Genomic DNA, 19806 nt, shown 5'->3' with positions numbered 1-19806 from the left:
GGTTACCTGCTTAATGTTTAGTCATCCTTTCAGTCTCTTAATACGCGTCGGCATTCAGCTCTAACGGTCACAGAAGAAAGTTCAGGTCTCTAAAAAGTAGTGACTTTCAATAGCTGATATTTAAAAGCATTGGTATTACAACACAGATTCTGATGTTCAATGGAAGAAGAATAAAGGTAGCAGAAACATAGCAATCTAAATGTATCCCATTCACTCTAACGAGTGATGAAACATTGTGAATATCTGCCATATTCACATACTTTGTGTATACTGGCTAACACCAATGGCTGAAGGCATTTAGACAGTCTTATTGTAATACGGGTTTGTTCTTACCTCCTGAATCTCCATATCATGCACAGAGTCACGCTAGTGCAAACAAGTCAAAGTTTTTGTTTAATAAGGTCAAGCTTAAAGAATATGTTTAAAAAAGTCAGGTTTATTGATCTAAACAGTTGATTTCCATTAACACATTTAAATGACGAGTCAAGATTCAATGAACAATTTAGTGGTAGAGTTAAAATTATTTAACAAAGTTGAAACTGTATTAATGTAGCTTATCTATTGTTACACAAAAGTCTCTAAAGTTCCCTTTTTGTTGCTTTTCTGTGTTAAGAATATATATATATATATATATATATATATATATATATATATATATATATATATATATATATATTCTTAATATATGAATGAACATATTAGCAGTTTCCTGAACTAAAACAGGCATTTATTACTAAAACATGTATGTACTTATCTGATTTTACAAAAATGATGTCAGGTCTATTAACAAATTATGGCAACAAAAATTTAACAATTAAGGTCACCTATTTAGAGAAGCTTACACAAGGTGCTTTATGTTCTTTTTATTACATATTTATGTACAAATACAGGCTACACACAAAGCAGAGCACTTGTAGGTAGCTACATACATATCTGATTGCTTTCAATCCCAATACTGATATCAAAATCAAATATACAAACTCATTATTTACCGTCATCAAATCAAGAAATATTAAGAAAGATGTTATGTACAATATGGGTGTCTAATACTCAAGGGTAGCCGTTTTTTTCCGACTTGGTGAAATGGTAGCCAAAAACAAGGAAGCATCATTTTGTAGGCAACTCCATGCTTTCATTCAGTGGAGCAAACAATAGACAACTAAGAGAAACAGCATTCCAATGAAATTAGTTCGTTTATGCAGGATCCTCGCCAGATCTAGATTTCAACCGTGTGTTCTTAGATGTATTCTATAAATACGCCATGTTATCAAAACAGAGAAGGGACCATATATACCGTAAGCAGTTTCTTGTTCCTTGGTTAGGGGAGGTTAGATTGGGACCTAATACATGACTTCTTTTCTTTTTCGATTATTAAGTAATGTTGCCAGTGGGGGAAGTCACTGATTTAGAGCACCTTCAATATCTACCATAGGGGTGTTCTCTGTAGCCCCCTCGTGTAAGTCTTGCTGTTGGAGCTTTGAGGCTTGGCCGAGGCTGAGTCCATTCCTCTTCTGCTACAAGTAAAATGACCACAAAATGTTAAAAGACAGAAATCTGTAGGGAGCTGCAATACAGTCAGTGAATGAAGGATTCCAGGTATCCACGTATTTAATCATTCAGTCATAATCAGTATGCAAAAAAAGTGCTACCATGTCACCAACTCTTCAGCTCAAATTTTAATCTTGATTGAACATTTAAGTGTGTTACTTTAGCCATATGGCAAAGATCTACTATCGCAAGACTTGAAAAACAACATTACCGCTTAGCCAACACATGATTTCTGCAGCACTGTGCTATAGGTTATATAAGGTCATGTATTGCTGTACAGGGACTAGAGTTGAAAGCACAATGTACATCAGGGCATCAAACCTGTAAACCTAATCTGAATGGAACCTAATGATGTCCTTTACAGTCATTTTACAGTAAGTTCTCTGTACAGTATTAGCGGGTAAGTGTGAAGAGCATGCTTAAAAGTACCAGATAATTATTTTGAGTAAAAGTATAGTACAGTCGTTAGACTGTCTGAATAAATTACACTGAAATGACCAACAGTTTACTGCTATAAAGAGGGTAAAGAAGAAAGTAACACATCTGTGCACTAAAAAAACTGCCTGTTAACTGCACTGTAAAAAAGCAAAGGGTTTTATTTGGACTTCACAGTTTTTTTTAGTTTACCTTCCTGCTTCAATGTGCAACATTACATTGATGCTTAGTGTGACTTAGCTATTACAAGCAATTATCTCAGTATTATCTTACGGTGAGTTTTTTAACTCTGAAACTTGCCTTCATGTCACTCAAAATAATTGTCAAGTACTTTGGATTTTGTACGTAGGCCTGTCACGATAATTACATTATCGACAGTATATGAACAAGACTTCGATAATATTTGCTGACTTCAATATTGCCCACTATGTTTACTCGTGTGCATTTTAGCAGAAACACTGCTTTTATCCAGGAGTGCTGTTCTGTTTTCTCATCTGCTCCCTGTCAGAGGAGAGGACGAGTGTGCGAGCAGACAACGACATCTATCGTGTAGGAAAAAAGTGCAGTGCACACAGTGACCATTTCGTCAGTAATGGCACCTCCGTACACAGGTATATAATTTATGTCATAATAATTGTGTGGAATAAAGTTTTACTGCTGCTGTAGTCTTTCACACGTTTATTCAAGCCATACACAAACATCTGTAGCTTGTATTCCAGCACAAGACTTAAGAAGTGCTGCGGAAGGTTCCTGGCTGCAGAAATGCCGTGTTGGATTTTGCTGTTCATTACCATAGAAAATATGCTGTAAGTCTGTCACCTAATCAGAAGCTGCTTAGTTCCGACCAGAAAGTTTGCAAGAGTGAGTCCAAATGGAGCTGGTTTCAAAGCTGCATTCCACAGCTCAGGTGTGGGAACATTTTGGCCTTAAGCCTATTGAGCGAGAAGAGCCCATTAACGTGAACGAGACGCTATGTTGACTTTGTTTAAAAGCAGTGGTTTTATTTCATTTGTTTTAATTATTGTGGGATTTGTTCACATTCCAATGTCTGAATATTCTTAATGATTAAATATTTGCTCTTTAAAACCGTGTAATTACATTATTTTATTATATTATTATTATATTAGTGGCATAAAATGGTCTTAAAATGAAATGAAATGTTATTTAAATGAAATTTTATTGTTAATCGCAATTATTTCTGGGACAATATATCGTCCAAAGAATTAGTTATCATGGCAGGCCTATTTACACTTCACGCTTACCCAATTAATACCAAGACTGTAAAAAGGCAATACAGGAAAGCATTACAGTAAATCCCTATCTGGGGAACTCCGGTGTTACTCCTGGGGCAGCCACGGCTCTGTTGAGGCTTAGGTCAGATTAGTTTGAGGCTTCTTCTCTGATTTAACATGGATATAACAAAGCAACAAGTTTTACATCTGTGCAAGAATGCAGAGCATTGTAAGCTAACAAAGTAAACAACACATCTGTAAGTTTGAAGGTGGCTCTGTCCACATTTGCCTTTGTCCATTTTTGTCTGAGGAATATGCAATGTCACAGTGCCCTAATTATCAGTTAGCAGCGGCTGAGCAGATGAGGCATGAATTCCTGGCTGAGCTCGCACTATGACCCAGCTGTCATATAAATACAGTAGGTGCTGGGAATCGATGCTCCATTAGGCTCCATGAGCGTGCTCAGTGGGCCATCCACAAAACAATCAGCCCACCTTCGGGGCAAGGAACCCTAACATTCGCTGCAGCTAGCTTGATGTTTCCATCGCAGCGCAGTGGAGGGATTCGAGGGAAAACTGGAAAGGAGCATTTCTGGCGCGGCTTCAAGAAATGGAAGCCTTAACATTCAATCCACTGAATAAGAGTAAACCAACCAAAGCTATTCTCTACAGTAGATGAAATTGGATTGTTTGTCCCCTCACAGCTGCCTGGCTGTGAAAAGCTGGCCCTGACCACAGCACCTCGTTACCATTCAAATGACATTACAAGCACTGCTCTCGCGGCACGGCTGAGAGTTCGGTTCCATGTCACAGACTGTTTATGGGGCATAAAATCAAATCATTGCTCTCTTGGTTTTTTGGGTTGTCCGCACTGAGACACTTCAGTGCATGTTTTTTTTTTTTTTGTGGTGCTGCAAAGTGAATAGTCAGGCAGGCGAAAGTGACTTCAGTGGAGAACAGCAGAGGCTCTGCCAAGAGCAGCTGGATCCCTGGTTTCAGACGTAAGCCGACGAGGGCAGCCGTTCAAAAGGCAGAGCAGCGTCTGAAAGGCCACAGCCCCTCTCTCGGCGGGCAGTGATGCCTCCAGCCCTGCTCTGGCTTCGCTCTCCAATTTTGAGTGCGTCTTAGAGCCACCCCTAAAGCATGCCAGCAAGGTAAGATGGCTACCGCCGAGCATAGCACCCTGATGATTTGGCCACCAGCGGAAACAGGAGGTGTTTTTTTCTTCCCTTATCTCTCTGCTGCAAGCAATTTAACACTACTGTGGGAAATGACAGAGGAAGAACCACATGTACCTGACAAGGACAATGAGCTGTTCTTGAGTATAAGCTTGCTAGCTATGGATGTTAGCGTCAGTAATCCGTTAAGACAGTGTCAAAAATCTGCTATTTCTGCCTTGTAATTACCTCTTCTTCTTTAATAATGTGATTTTTCATTGATATGGCGTTTACAGGGTATGTAAAGTACATAACTTAATCTAACAAGGACATAACTTCTGAGATTTGAGTTTTTATTTGGGCCATTTTGAGCAAGTATACACGTGATTAGAAATATACTTTGTGTTAGTTGGCTTTTGTTATTATTATGATTAATTAAATGAATAAAAAGTCCTCAGAGAACTCACTGAGTGCACATCCAAGAAGAAAGGCAGCATACGTCTTTTTAAAAAAATGTTAGAAAACATAGTGAAATGCAGAAAGCTCTGATTCTATATACTATATCATTTTTGCTATATTCAATGTAAACATGCACAACTTCTTTCTGGGCAGACTGTAATGAGATAAAGGAGATCAATACATTAATACATTAAGTTCCTTAACATATTGATGACATTAAGGAAATATAGAGTTAAAAAAGGTGTGCTATTCAGAGTAAGCTGCTACTTGCTTTTCTATCAAGCAAAACTAAGAAATTGAGTCTGCTGAGATGACTCACGCTGCCTCAGATAACTCACTGTGCAGTGTGTGTCCTTAAGCTGGGCTTTCGAATGTGCAGGGGGTAGGAAAGCTCCCTAAACAACTTGTGGGTGTTACAATGGCAAGTTATTCTGTTTTAGTAGCAGTGTTACAAAATTCACAAGAGATGTGCCAAAGGAAAAACTACTGAGGAACCGTGAAACAAACAAACAAACAAACAAACAAACAAAAAAGCTACAATGATAAATATCTGTCACTGGCCTTCTTTCAATAACATATTTATTTTGTTCTTAATTCTTAATGCCTCAAAAAGACATAGTTAAAACTGCCCCAGGGTCCACTCTGAGTTAAGGAAATGTTGTACATCTTGGTGTGGGCTGCAATTCAGAAGCCTTTATCAGTACATCTAACACTGGCCTACTTGCAGCAATCCTTAAGCAGAGCTTTATTACGTACACTTTAAAGCCTAATGGTTTTCTTAACACCATTTGCACACTAAGGAGCATGGCCATTTCTAGTAAATAGCTGAATGTCACATAAAGCTGTATGTATGTGGGCTTCTGTGAAAGATTCAGAAATCTAATTACAGAGGAAGATAAGCATCGCTCCCTGGGCTTTCTTAACTCATTACACAACAAAAGAGATGAGTCTTTACCGTAATTGTTGTAGTTATCATCATTGGTCCCATGTCCATATTCATAATATTCTGAAACACTGCAATAATATAAAAAGATATTTCAGAGAATGAGAATGGAAAATGCACATACACTAAAAATGGCACTAAATATACTTGAGTAAATGGTGCACATCAATTTGCATCACAAATGCAGTATATTACTTAAATACAATCATTGGCAAAAGAAATAAACAAACACAAAAATCTGTTGTTTATTTTATTAATGTTTAAATTATGTTCACATTTAAATCAGGAAAATGCGACATATAGGATAGAGAACATATCCAGTACATTATCAGGTATACATCAAGATCTTCATTTACAAGCACTTTATGCTTTAGTACTTTTTTATAATTTATTTCAAATTTTACCTCATTTTCAATGCATTTTGGAAGTAATTTCTACATTTACCCTATTTTCTACCCAGTTCGGAAGGCCAATTACCCAATCCCTGTTTATGAGGACTCCCCCTATCACTAGCAGTGCCCAAACACTAGGACAGTAAAGACTAGCACATGTCTCCTCCGATACATGTGAAGCCAGCCATCGGCTCTTTTCAAACTGTCACTGATGCAGCACTGCTAGGTAGCCAGCATGCCTAGAGGAAAGCATGACTCCCCAGTTCAGATACAACAGCTAACAGACCTGTGTTGATCAACTTCACACTAGGAGTGATGTGGGAAGGAAGTGCCACCAATCCCACCCAAACCCTAAAAGAGCCAACTGTGCTCCCTCTGACTCTGGCTGCTGATGGCAAGCAGCATGACCTGGGATTTGATCCTACATAGTAGCATCATCTTAGTCCACTGGACCACTCCATTCACGAAAAGAAGAGTATTTATAATTGAGTATATAAATAAGTCTGAATACCTTTTGGACTGGTTGTTGTAGTTGTCATCATAGGCTTCGTAACTCTCGTCGTCATATTCCCCATCATATCCGTCATCATAGGCCTAACAGCAAAGAGACACAGAGGGTTAATCTCACTGAAAAAAACAGCATCTACAAACAACATTCTAATTGTTTAGGGTTGAGAAATCAATGTTTAATTACGCTGTAAAAGGATTTCCTTTATAAATATACTCCCAGCATGTGGGGAGTGACACAGCTGAATCATGTCCAACACAAGATATTGATTGTGTGCAGGGACAATTGTTTCATTTGCTACGTCTGGGTTAGCGGTTGACCCCTAGCCGGGATTAATGCTGCATCGCTGACAGCCACAACAATACATTTCTTATCACTTAATAACATGCCCATCACGCTTATTCACATGAAAATGTGTCCAGTACCCCCATTACTGGATTCTACATGCGGTGCTAGTATGTACTGGTATTGCACCTTTTCTTAATTTGGAAGCCTTTTAAACTTTAATTGCTGATATCCCTGAATTAAGGATTAATCCTAGTCTTGGAGTAAACTGCAGTGTGAATCATTAATAGAGATGCTTTTCAGATGCTTTTGTAGGTTTAGGCTTAATCTGGGTCTGGGACCAAAAGGTATTTTGCAGTCCACATAAAGAATCAAAACATATTCTTTGAAGACCCATCTATTGAAAGGTTATTTTGGAAAACAAAAGTTGCTCTTGTATGACTTTACCATAACAATTTACAATTTACATTTTCAAAGTTCATTAATAATCAATGAAAAGATTGAAAATTCCCCCTTCATATGATCTCTTTATTTTTCAACCAGCAATATTTTTCAGTTCTTACATGTGATCATTGATGGCATAAGGCTTTAATGTGTAATGCAGGAGAATGAAAAATATGCAAAATCAAGCCATTATAACGGGATGGACCAATGGACTGTTTTTCAGTGTAGCTCTACTAAAATATAATAATGTCTAATAACACATAAAATAATAAATCACATAAAATAATTATTTATTACTAAACAGCTTGCAAAAAGTATATTTTACATTTTAATCCTTAAAAATCAATTTATTAATTTGAAAGTAACCTTACCGTTGCTATGAGATGATGACTTGGTTATCTAATTCTGTTACACACTGCACTCTCGTTAACTTCATGGTCAATTGGTTAAATACTGCGTTTTTAATAATATCTGATAAATGTCTAATCTAATTTATGTGTTTAATGTTTAAAGGTATGACTTCGTATCAGCTATGTAATTGGTTCTTGAAAATGCGCTGCACGTTTCCACAGAATCAAGCAATTTGCTCCAGACAGAGTTCTTACTATAATATAATTCTTACTATATTGGTTCACTATAGTATTACAATATTCTGGAGACATGTCTGCATACTTGCTTGTGGGTGTGCGGCACCCACTGAAACGCCACTGCAGGCTATGATTTGATCATAAAAAATAAATGATACGCAATTTCACAGAAACACCACCAGCACATTCTCAGATGTTTTGCTGCGATTTAAAATGTGTAAATGAAGTGTAATGTGCAGAGTCTGGTCCTCTGGGGTTTCACCGAAAATGTTCAAGCTCTTTTCATCCAAATGGATTCGTCTAATGTTTGCGAGTTTGTACCCCAAAGACTGGTGATTTTCTATGATTAAAATAAAATCAAATAAGACACAGTTCTTTGATTTCTCCTCTTGAACACTAGAACTGTATTGTGGACAGTTGGTAGTTTGTGATGAACATCACATGTGCAGATGTAATGTGAGCTGGGGTTCTGAATGATGCAGTGGAAAAGCAGAGGCCTTTAAACAAAAGCAACACAAGCTCACAATTACCCTATATGCACAATTCCATTGCCCTCTGAGAATGAACTAAGCTAATCCTAATGAGGCTGAATTCATCAACGGTCACGTGGAGCACCCTGCCAGCTGAACAGCACCATGGAACTAAAATGTCCACTTATATAAGGGCGGTATCCACAGGAATTGCATTTCAAATCCAGAAATAAGAAGGTAATAGGAGGTAGTTTTAAGCGTACGCATTTGTGCAAAAGATCTGGCAGCCCATTTTCTAATCTTTTTCAAAGTATACTCAAATGCACACCAGGCAGTCTGGCAGTATGAGCTTTCACTCAAAGCTCACGGTGGCACAAAAGTGACGGTGTGTGAGTGTTATCAGTGAATACAGGTACAGTAGTTTTTCACCTGAAGACACTTTGATGTGTGTTCAAATGCAGTCATATTCAAACCACTCCTCCACTCCTTACGATTCTGGAAGTCCTGCAATCTGTCAGTCCTAACCCTCTAGAGGTGGCTGTACACTCTTAGGAATAAAGGTGCTACGAAAGAGATGCCATAGAAGAACATTGATTGGTTCCATAAAGAACCATTTTTTGTAAACGAGATGTGTGTGTGTATGTGTGTGTGAGTGAAGAACATTTTAAAGGTTTAAAGCAGTGGATATAAAGGTTCTTCACCTCTTAAAAGGTTCTTCACATCTCCTATACAAAAATGATTCTTTACGGAACCAAACATTTTTCTTTGGCATCCCACAAAGAACCCTTTGTAGCACCTTTTATGATCATGTTTCATGTGTCTGAAGGTCAGCAATGTTCAAAGAACCCAAATGTGATGAAATGACTTCAGAGGAAGTCAAGCTCCTCTCAAGTGACACCAACGTTAATGAAACACATTCTGAGTAAAGGCTCAGGCACCGTCTCAATTCTTGTGCTGGTATTTATGTCTAGCCTCTCAGGAGCGCGTTTGCTACACCAGTCTGAACTTCAGCTAATTATTCACGAGGCATAAGGCCAACATTTCTAATTGCATAAGCCTCAACGTAAAGCTAGCCCGAGCAGGTGTAATGAATAAGCAAGGCGGGCGGTGCCGCTCCTGCTGAGAGGAATACATGGCACACTCTGGCTCCCAGTCGAGCTGCTGGGCTGCTTTGAAAGTGCATTTAATCCTTTGCTGTCACTGCTGCATTTATTTTTGGCACTCTTTTTCTTGTCACAACCCTCCCTCCCCTTTTCCTTTCCATTTTTTCTAAAGGTAAAGGCATGTTCTTATCATCTCATCTCACCTTTCTCTAAACATCTGATGGTAAAGGCATCAGATGTTCAAAGCTTTCTTCTATATCCATCATCTTGCTTTGGATTAATCCTTCTGCTGACTCTAAAACCTGCCAGGCCGCAACACAGACTGCATTTCAATTACGTTAACTTCAAAAATGAAAAAGGCGAAAAGAACCACAAACTCGTACTGACAAATGCTATACTAAAATGTCAAATGCTGTATCCTCCTCTGTGCATGCTTGTCTGGAAAATATGAGCTTTCATGTCATTGGTTTAATATTTCTCTGCAAGTGAGGTTAAGCGGTGGGTGATAAAAAAATAAATACCATTCTTCAAAAAAAAAAGAAAAAAAAAGGTACGTTTCAGAAATGCAATTACAGCACTATGGATTACGTTGACAAGAATACCATTTCTTCACTGGCTGGAAGTGCGACAGGCTTTAACTGTGTCATAACCTACGCTGCACTCTGTGCTTTCATAATTCAGAGATTAGCAGAAAATTTGTGCCTCTTTTGATTAGGTCTAATCTGTTGGGAAGACCTTGCCTGGCAAAGAGAGCAATTCAGGGCCCTGTCTTTTCCCTTAACAACATTTAAATTCCCCTCTGGGCTCGGCTGTGGTTTTATGAGTGTGAACATGGATTAAACTAAATTAAAGTTAAGGATTATGTCAGGGATTAAGTTGTTTAAACGATCTAACACAGAAACCTTGCTCTATTAGCTTTCCCTCATAATGAAAGGGTCGCCGACCTGCGCTCTCATTCTAATGGATCCATTTTGTTAACACTGCACATTTTAAACAGCAAAGTAGCGAGACGGCAGTGAGTTTAAGTCTTATTTGTGGATGTGTCAATCACGCTAATACCTACAGCCCCCAAAAGAAGTCTTCTTCAGCAGAACAGAGAGCACTAGTGTTTTGACATATTCATTTGGGAGGATCACTTCACTGACACACAGCGAGTCCTTTTTTCCCCTCAGTGCAATCTAATCAATTTGACAATATGACGCCCTCTGAGCAACATCAATACCATGAACTTCAGAGGCACGTCTTTGGGTGGACTTTTTTGACCTCCATGCAGAATTTGTTGAAATTACATGCTTTCATTACATCAAATAAACAATTCTGTCAAAGTGCACTGACTTGAACAAGATTGGAAACGCTCTCGGGAAAGCAGGGCTGAAATAAAAACAGTTTAAACCGCTCAATAAGAACGTATTGTGTTATACTGGCTAACGCTGACAATCCTCAAAACTCTGTAGATCATAAACACCAGTATATCATATTCACCACATCATATTTCTTGCTTTAGAAGAATCATTTTTGTAAAAAAAAAAAAAAAAAAGAATACTTAGTAATGAATGATTATTTTATATTATTATTATTATTATTATTATTATTATATGTGTTATTATCATTATTATATTGTTGTAGAGCTACAGTCCATTGGTCCATCCCATTATAACGGCTATAACGGATTTTACATATTTGTCATGCTCCTGTATTACAAATTAAAGCCTCATGCCATCAATGATAATCATTAATGAACTCTGAAAATGCCAAATAAAATGCAGGTTCTCTGGGCAATGCCATAGAAGAGTCCCTTTTGTTTTTCAAAAGAAGCTTTCAATAGATGGGTCTTCAAAGAATCATTTTTTTGCAAAGAATCTTTCAATTGGTGAAGAAGCTTCTCATCTGCCAAAAGTGAGCTCAAGCTAATGAGTTCAAGAGCATAGCGTCACTGTCCAATAAAAAAAACCTGTATCTCCAAAATGGTGACTTTACAGGAGAAGGAACGAATGCTCTTCACTTTGAATGGAAGTCAATGCAAAAAAAAGAGTGTATTCCAGGTCATTTAGAGCATTTCTATTAGTCCATTCGTACAGAATGATTTCCACATTGTACAGAGCAGATACAGAGGTTCAAACCATGGAGAAAATGAACAAATGTTCAAACAGGCCTAGGACTTTTGTCACGTTCACAAATCAAGTCTCATCAAGAGTAACAACAACGGACTATGCTATTATGCTATTTGTCGTCCATATGGTCGTAATAGTGGCAGACCTGAAAGGATGGCTTTGAAGCGCCATTAGCCACCGGGGATAAGGTTGCCGGCAGTTAGAAGAGACGTGATGCAGATACAGGTTATATCACTCACATAACTCATCATTATGGTCTTTTGTCTAATTAAAGTGTGTGATAGAGGGCTCAACATGTTCAAAAGCACTCGGTCACATGTTTGTTGCTCCATACTCTCTATATGTAGAGCACTACGTAGATCATGGAATTATGTCCTTGTACATCTTTAGATGTATAATACATTTATATTGGTGTGTAGATGTACGTAGTGGCACATATATATATATGGGAAATTCTTATGCTTGCATCATTGACAAATTTGCCTAAAGAAAATGTGGAAAAGCTTCAATGTAAAGATGGATATTTTTTTTATCAGTAAATGACTGATTTAAGTGAGTTGCCATAACAGAAGAACTACTGGTTAACAAGATTAACAGCAGATGATTGTAAGATGAATTAAGGTGTGTGTGCAGCCTACAGTTGCAGACTGAAGCCCATTCAGTTTCAAGCACATTTTAGGTCAGTCATTCTTTACCTCAGCAGTTCTCTAACAGGGCCTCAAGACCTTTTGCTCAATCTCCCAAAACAAGGACACATGTGGACCATCTGGGGGGCCTGAGGACTGTGGTCGCTGGTTCCTGACCACTGAGCCGCTCTCGGCTGAATATTTTTGCATGCAATTAATTTTTTTTCAAATTGTGAACAAAAATAAAAATTGCTGCAGTCAGTCCATTGGCTAAAATGGCAATGCTGGTTTGCTGATGTATTTTCTTAAATACAGCTTGTTGACTGCAGTGCATATCATAAAGATGTCTTCAGGTGGTGTCATATTTTTGCCATATCACCCATTCTTTAGCCAATAAACATACTCTCTTCTAAACACTGAGGCACTGATGGAGGTATCTCAGTGGCTGCAGACGGAATTCGATGTATCATTAATCAAACTCTTGACTGCGTTTGTTTTTGTTTCCAGTTTGAACCTAATTAATATATGTGGCCATGAGGTCAGAATCACCTATTGTAATGTCCACTTGTAGACAGAAGCCCAGTCTTTCACCTCTTTGACCTTAACACAGATTTACAAGGCATGGTGCACACCAAAAGCAGTCTCTAGTTAATGATGCCTGATCCGTGTATTTCAACACTCATTTGGAAATCCAATTAACTGTGGTCCTATTGAGCAAGCTAACGGGAAATAAATCAAGTGTTAACACATGGGTGGAGAGCTCTGCTAGTGTAATTAGGACAGCAGGCAGACGAAGGCCCTCAATACTGTGCGCCATTATCAATTGACAACCAGCACCCCCCATGACAGTGACTGATTCTCATATGAGGCAGCTACAGAATGTCTCCTCACCAGAGAATGGAAAAGAAATAAGGGCTTTGAGGAGCTTTTGTCTCTGATAAATATTGCTAGTGTTTGGTTATTAGTGGTGGGCTCTTTTTGGGTTTAGCGGGCTTTGCTGTACCGTTTCCTTTGTCTGTACGTGCATTTCAGGTTAAAAAAACAAGAATGAGAATGCCCTTGATATGTTTTCATTCCCCTTAGCAAACCAAACCCAATTATGGTTCAATTGTAAGGATCGTTAAGGTTTTCCTCCCACAACAGTTGCATACAAAGAAGGCTATTTTGCTTCATAGAAATGGTCTTCAAGTATTATGAATAAGAAGAGTATTTTTGTAGTCATTTCATATATATATTTGGAAATAACTGTAGCGTGTAGAGGTAAGTGTTTACTACTCAAACATATAAACATTTATAAAAAGTTTTTAATGGGTCTTGGCTTGGATGTACAATACTAAGAAAATGCCTGATATTGGTATACAATGTTTACATTATAAATATAAGTGTTAATATATTCTTCACACATATTAAAAACATATATATCTTCCAAGAACTACCCTGGTACACTCTTTACAGAAACTGAAGAAGTCATTCTGCTATCTATTTCTTTCCAACTGACAACCACACAAAAATCCACTTAAGAAGAAAGCAGAAAATCAATTTTTTTTTAAAACTTAGAACAAAAATTAAAACAATGAAAAGCTATGAAAAGTAGAAAAAAAAATGTAAATCAAAAGCAAACGGAAGCAAATTTGTGGAATTAAGTGGAGTTATAAAATGCTGAATTTTGGCAGGAGAAACATACTTAAGCCACTTCTCCCTAATCAAAATCGTCCTATAAATTCCATATCTACCTTTTCCATGTGTCTATGACAAGTCTGCACAACCCTGCACCACCCTATCACCTCCTTTTTAACCTGGTCATCTATCATTCCTTGCTCCACACATCAGAGGGGGGACTTGGCCTTCTACCACAAGGCAAAAGCCACTAGAACTCCAGCCTAAAATATTTCTCTTAGTTCTCCGCTCTCTCTCAAAGTCCTCTCCCAAATCACCAAAAGCTGAAGGCCTGATCCGATCTAGCAAACCATGCTAACGTTATTGTACCAGATGTGAAGTGTTCCCTGTGCCTCTGGCTGCAGGACAAACCCAAAGCATGGTTGATGGGCCCTGTGCTTAAACATTGGAGTTATTTTCTGTTTTCCTTTGATTACTTTTCTTTCCACTGTGTTCTGTGTTCTGTGTTTTTGTTACTTGTCATACGTGTTGTTCTCACCAAGACAAATTCCTTGTATGTGTAACATACTTGGTGAAATAAAGAGATTCTGATTCTGATTAAGCTCATGGAAAACATGGACCATGTGCAGGTGCTGCTAAACCGCAGTAGTGCACCACAACTCTAGAGTCTGCTAAATCTTCCTGCAGTCATATGAGAGGGTTGATTGGCCTTTTTTAGCAGTCTTACCAGCAGTTCCCTCTAAAGATTTTCTTGGTCTTACAGACCTCAACTTGACCTCCACTATTTCTGTTATCTGACATTTCTTAATTACATTATAAACTGAGGAAACTTGACGAGTCCTTAAAAATGCTTCGCTGTCTTCTTATAGCCTTCTCTTGCTTTGTGGGCATCTGTCAGTGCTAAGCAGCTGCTTAGAGGTGTCCATGACTGCTGACTGGGACAAGGTTTGAGTATTTACAAAAGCTTTCAAATTTGCATTACCTGGCCTTTCCTAAAAATGACTGAACAAGCCAAAATCGCTAACAAGCTAATTAAAGTCTGAGACCTTGGTTCAAGTTATCTGAGAGCTCAAATCTCTTGGAGTGTCCCCAATGATGCTCCTTTTCTCTTTTTTCCCTCCAACATTGGACAAGGTAAAGATAATACTGTAACCTTGCTCAGAATCTTAAAGAAATAAGGTTTCATCTTTTTACTTCATGTTTTTTTATAGATAAATTAATCTTCTGCACACTTAACTATTCACAATAACAGGGATTTTGACCAAGGTGTCCAAACTATCTCTCTATTCACAGACACTATATTGGCTGCAACAGCTGTTAGGACTTGTAGGTCGCCTCCATAGAGTTCACAAATGAGGATTTTCCTCTGACCTCCATGGAAGTTGGTGAACAATTCATGTGCTCAATAATGTACAAAGACAATGCACACATGCAGGTGTACAGGATGTAAAGTGACATGGAAAGCCTGTGCCTTAGGCAAACAATAACACATAATTGAATCAAGTCAATTATAGTGGGTGACCAGCAGCCAGGTTTTAATTTGATTTGGTCATAATTGAAAGAGATTGCCCTGTTTTAATTAAAAAGTTATGTGATGTTAGCTCATTGGAAATCTCTGAGGATACCTCTCGCTCATCTGTCCAGGAATAAACACATGCATATTCATGGACCTCAAAAGTATTGGAACTGAATTATGAACACCTCAACTTACTTGACAGACGAAGAGCGTTTACCTGCCTGAGATAATGAATGTGGTTCTAAGCCAGGGGCTTTAGAAAACTAATAACACTATCCGGTAGTAATAACACAGGAGCTGTGACTGTAAAACACACACTACAGATATTCACTTTAGTCTCCAGTTATGAACATTATTGGAGTTACTTTCCTGATTTAGATCACCTTCTGTGAGCAATCTAAAGGTGGCGCATTTCTCAAAAAAAAAAAAAAAAAAAAAAACTCACTAAAAACGGAAATGGCAGACACCTCAGCAGTGATTTCTAACGTTACGTGTTTTACATTTCTGTCATAAGTGGCCTACAGAGAATTTGAAAAGCATCCTACAGCACTTACATAAAGAATTACACAATGCAAAATGGCATAAGTGAGGAATGATCTAAAAACAGCAATCGTAAATGCGGCGCTCTGTGGGCACACACAGCTGCTGTTCATTGGAGCTACATAGTTTACAGGCCGACCTTTGCCAGCCATTTTAACGTCTGCCAAACACGGTCATAGCCAATTACCAAAGCTAACTTTTTGCTGTATTGCATCTGCTTCAACATTAACAGCCTCTAAAAGTCAGACAGGCCTGAAATAAGAAACGATGCCTAAAGCTTTTTGGTATTCAGTCTGTCTCTGAGAGTATGAAATTATTAAACAATCTTCTTGAGGTGTATGTCGTACATCTGTTTTATTAAAGGAGGGAGTTCTGCATGGAGAATTCCATTTCCATAATTAGTTCACCTCAGAAATGTCAACTCAGCGCTGTAAGCGAGCCTATTGTTAAAAAACAATTACTGGAGTGAGGAGAGCTTTCCTTTGAAATAGTGCAAGAAAAGCCTTTTCCTAATATTTTCCAAACCTACAATCAAATCTTCTGTTTGTGGGAGTATGCGTGTGTGCTTTATTAATGAATGCACTTCTGATGGTGGTGTACTCTCCCTGACACACTGTTTAGTAAGGCAGTATGCAGTTTTGTATGCAGCCAATGAGAAGCAGAGCTCTACTGCGACTCTGCAGTCTTTGTTTAACCATAAAGTCATGCAGAGTCAAAAAGCAGCTGTTAAACATTGCTATTACAGTTGCTTTAAAAAGGGCTGCAACAAACAACTATTTTGATTTGAGCTGAATAACAATCTTTTACTGAAATTTAGCTTGATTTTGTTTTATGCTTTTGTTAACCAACATTGAAGACAATAAATTTGAATACCCTTTTTCACTGTTTTAATGATGGTTCCTGCTAATGTAAACGATAAAACCCCAATATTATTTTCCTTTCAAAACTAAGGATGTGCAAAGTAGCAGCAATAAAATCTGACAAAAGTAAATCAGTTTCCCTTCATTAGTTTTTGCAATAATTTGTCAGATTAGCAAAACAGAAAAAGGCTTTCAGTCTGAAAGTATTTTGTGTCACTGCTTCGTTCATATTAGTGACTTTTATTCTGACACGGTCTGGCAGGAGCCACAATACAGCTGAACCTCGCTTGTATCCAGTAAAGCTCAGGACTTTATCCGTAACCAGCAAGCTGACTGGCTCTTTTTGTTGAAGGGCGGGACTTTATCCGTAACCAGCAAGCTGACTGGCTCTTTTTGTTGAAGGGCGGGACTTTATCCGTAACCAGCAAGCTGACTGGCTCTTTTTGTTGAAGGGTGGGACTTTATCCATAAACTGACACCATGTTGGGGTTATGAGGACTCCTATTCATATTTCAATTCTTATATTAACCCATTTAAAACGTCTCTTGGTTGACTTGCATGCAGATTTCTCCTTTTACTCTCAGCCTGTGTCCATGTGAGACTCCTTCTCCTCACAGATTTAACTCCACTCACACACCAGAGTGATGTTTCAAGTTCAAAAGCTGATCTATTTTACTATGGCAGGCATGCAAGCACATTAACTAGAGTGAGTGCAGATTGAACAGGATAAGGGTGAAAGTCTAAGGTGAAAATCTAGGATGGCTATTTACACTGTGAGATACATTGTGCATGGAAAGAGGTGCATACAGTACAACAGTCGTTGTCCACCCAGACAAGACGAATGAATCTTTTTATATTTTTGATAGTTTGTAAGCACAGTTTCCAAAAATAACTGATAACAGAACAAAATGAGCTGCTGCTTGATAGCATCCGTTCAGATTGTTAAGTCCCCTCCCAACTAAAAGGATAAAGGATAAAGGTGCACGTATTCGTCACTGTACAGTGTGGACTGTACAGCGAAATGTGTCCTCCGCATTTAACCCATCTGGTAGTGAACACACACTCACACACACACACGTGTTAGGGGCAGTGAGTACACACACACACACCCAGAGCGGTGGGCAGCCAACTCCAGCGCCCGGGGAGCAGAGAGGGTAAAGGGCCTTGCTCAAGGGCCCAACAGTGGCAGCTTGCCGAGCCCGGGAATCGAACCCACAACCCTGTTATCGATATCCCGGCGCTCTAACCGCTGAGCCACCACTGCCCCTACTAGACTGTCGAGTCACGGTACAAACAAGACTAAGCATGACATCAATATACAAAAATGTTCCTACTCAGTGAATCTTGTTATGACATGATTTGTGAAAGCACAGGCCTGATTTGTAATGCACCAGGCTTTTTAGTGTTTACGAACCAAGGACATTAGTTCAAACTTTCCTGCATTAGATACTTTTAATACACTACTAGAAGATTTGTCCAATTTTATTTAAAATGGATGCAGAGGAAGATAAGCTAAATGTCCAAATGTCTACATTTTAAGCCCTATATCTACAGACTAAAGGGACTCATTAACATCAATACAAATCCTTATAATACAAAGCAAAATAATACATAAGACAGTGTGCTATAACATGGGACACTGACCTTTAGCCTTGTGCTTACAACTATTAATAATAATATTAATGCTATTATGCCTGTCTATGCGTGTTGACACATACGTTGTCTACATCTATATGCATCTCCTTCTATATACTTGATGTCATGGGTTGTTAAGCTTTTGTGAACATTCATTCATATTTAGAGACATTTGGCCTCATTCACCAATATCTTAAGAATTTTATTAAATGTGTCCCTGAAAAAGGTCATAACAAAAAGTCTACTTCATATCTGTTTGCCTTCATGCTATGTTTTCAAACCACAGAATTGTTCACAGCTCTTATAGTGACTGTCCACTGTCCTCATAAATTGAACAAATGCCAAATACGTTTTTGTCACTTTCTCATTAAAATCTGCCCAGAATGGAAGGGTCATGCATAAGTCTACACTGGGTATGTATCAGCATGTGTAATTGGAGATTTCTGTGTACCACCCAAGCCCAGTGCCAGCTATAGGCAGAAAAGCTGATTGCATAGGGCCTCCACACTGCTTTTAGCCTCAAGTTTACAACTGCAGGACACCAGTCCAAATATTTTACAGTATTACGCAACCCCTAAGTGTATTAGTGTTCTTGATATTAGTTATTCAATGTTGAGATTATTAAGACACAGAAACTGTTCAGTAAAAAAGCGTATTATGATTCTCACAGAATGCCTCTCAGCCAATCACATTGCAAGATTGTAACTAATAAATGAGTCTAACGTAATAAATAATAATATAATAAATACATATAATGTAAGTATTAAAGATTAGTAAAGTAATGATCTTGGAAGTCTGATGTTTAAGCCTGTAGTTTAAAGAGTTAATGTACAAAATTGTTAAAGAAATTCAGCATTTCTCCATCTGAACTCTCTCAGCAGCATCTGTATCATAAGGCTGATTAACACAGACAATTATTTCAACAGGTTTTCCAGTACTTCACAAACGTGCTGGATTCAAGAAAATGTAGATGTTAGCAACTTCATACTTCAGAAAAACTTTAGATTTCTAGACAAATAGACGTGACTTTTTCCAGCCCTTCCAACGTCACTTAATTCTAGTTGACTGAAATTCTGTGAATGCTTGGTCTGATTCTGTTTTGTTCTCCATGTTGCTCTACACTGCATGGATTTAACTTAATACATGAAAATTAAAAACAGGTATCTTGTCCCTTTAATGCTAAACTGTAAAATGCAGCATACAAAGAATACAAACTACCTACATAGGAGTGTCTTAATAAATTCTTAAGAAAATAATTACGAAAATATTTTGAACTTCCTAAGATTATTTTTAGAACTGCATTTAAGCATATTTTTAATGAATGTTTTAATTTTTTAGA

The 19806-nt window shown here is 38.0% G+C and overlaps 1 protein-coding gene across 7 annotated transcripts in view; it reads right to left on the bottom strand.

Moving 5' to 3' along the window:
* The window catches only part of khdrbs2 (KH domain containing, RNA binding, signal transduction associated 2), a 102070-nt gene that overhangs the window by 17603 nt on the left and 64661 nt on the right, over positions 1-19806 (bottom strand). For 3 of the 7 annotated variants that reach the window (XM_072678409.1, XM_072678410.1, XM_072678411.1), the window contains exons 7-9: positions 6677-6759; positions 5786-5844; positions 1428-1514 (exon numbers count right to left, since the gene is read on the bottom strand). In XM_072678409.1, the coding sequence (XP_072534510.1) occupies positions 1428-1514; positions 5786-5844; positions 6677-6759 (229 nt within the window). Of the gene's footprint in view, positions 1-715; positions 1515-5785; positions 5845-6676; positions 6760-19806 lie in introns of those variants that run through there. The other 4 variants (XM_072678413.1, XM_072678415.1, XM_072678412.1 and 1 more) reach the window with 4 other exon arrangements.

The sequence above is a fragment of the Salminus brasiliensis genome, chromosome 4 (genome assembly GCF_030463535.1).
Source record: "Salminus brasiliensis chromosome 4, fSalBra1.hap2, whole genome shotgun sequence".
NCBI classification, from domain to species: domain Eukaryota; kingdom Metazoa; phylum Chordata; class Actinopteri; order Characiformes; family Bryconidae; genus Salminus; species Salminus brasiliensis.
This window is presented reverse-complemented; position numbering and strand designations above follow the sequence as displayed.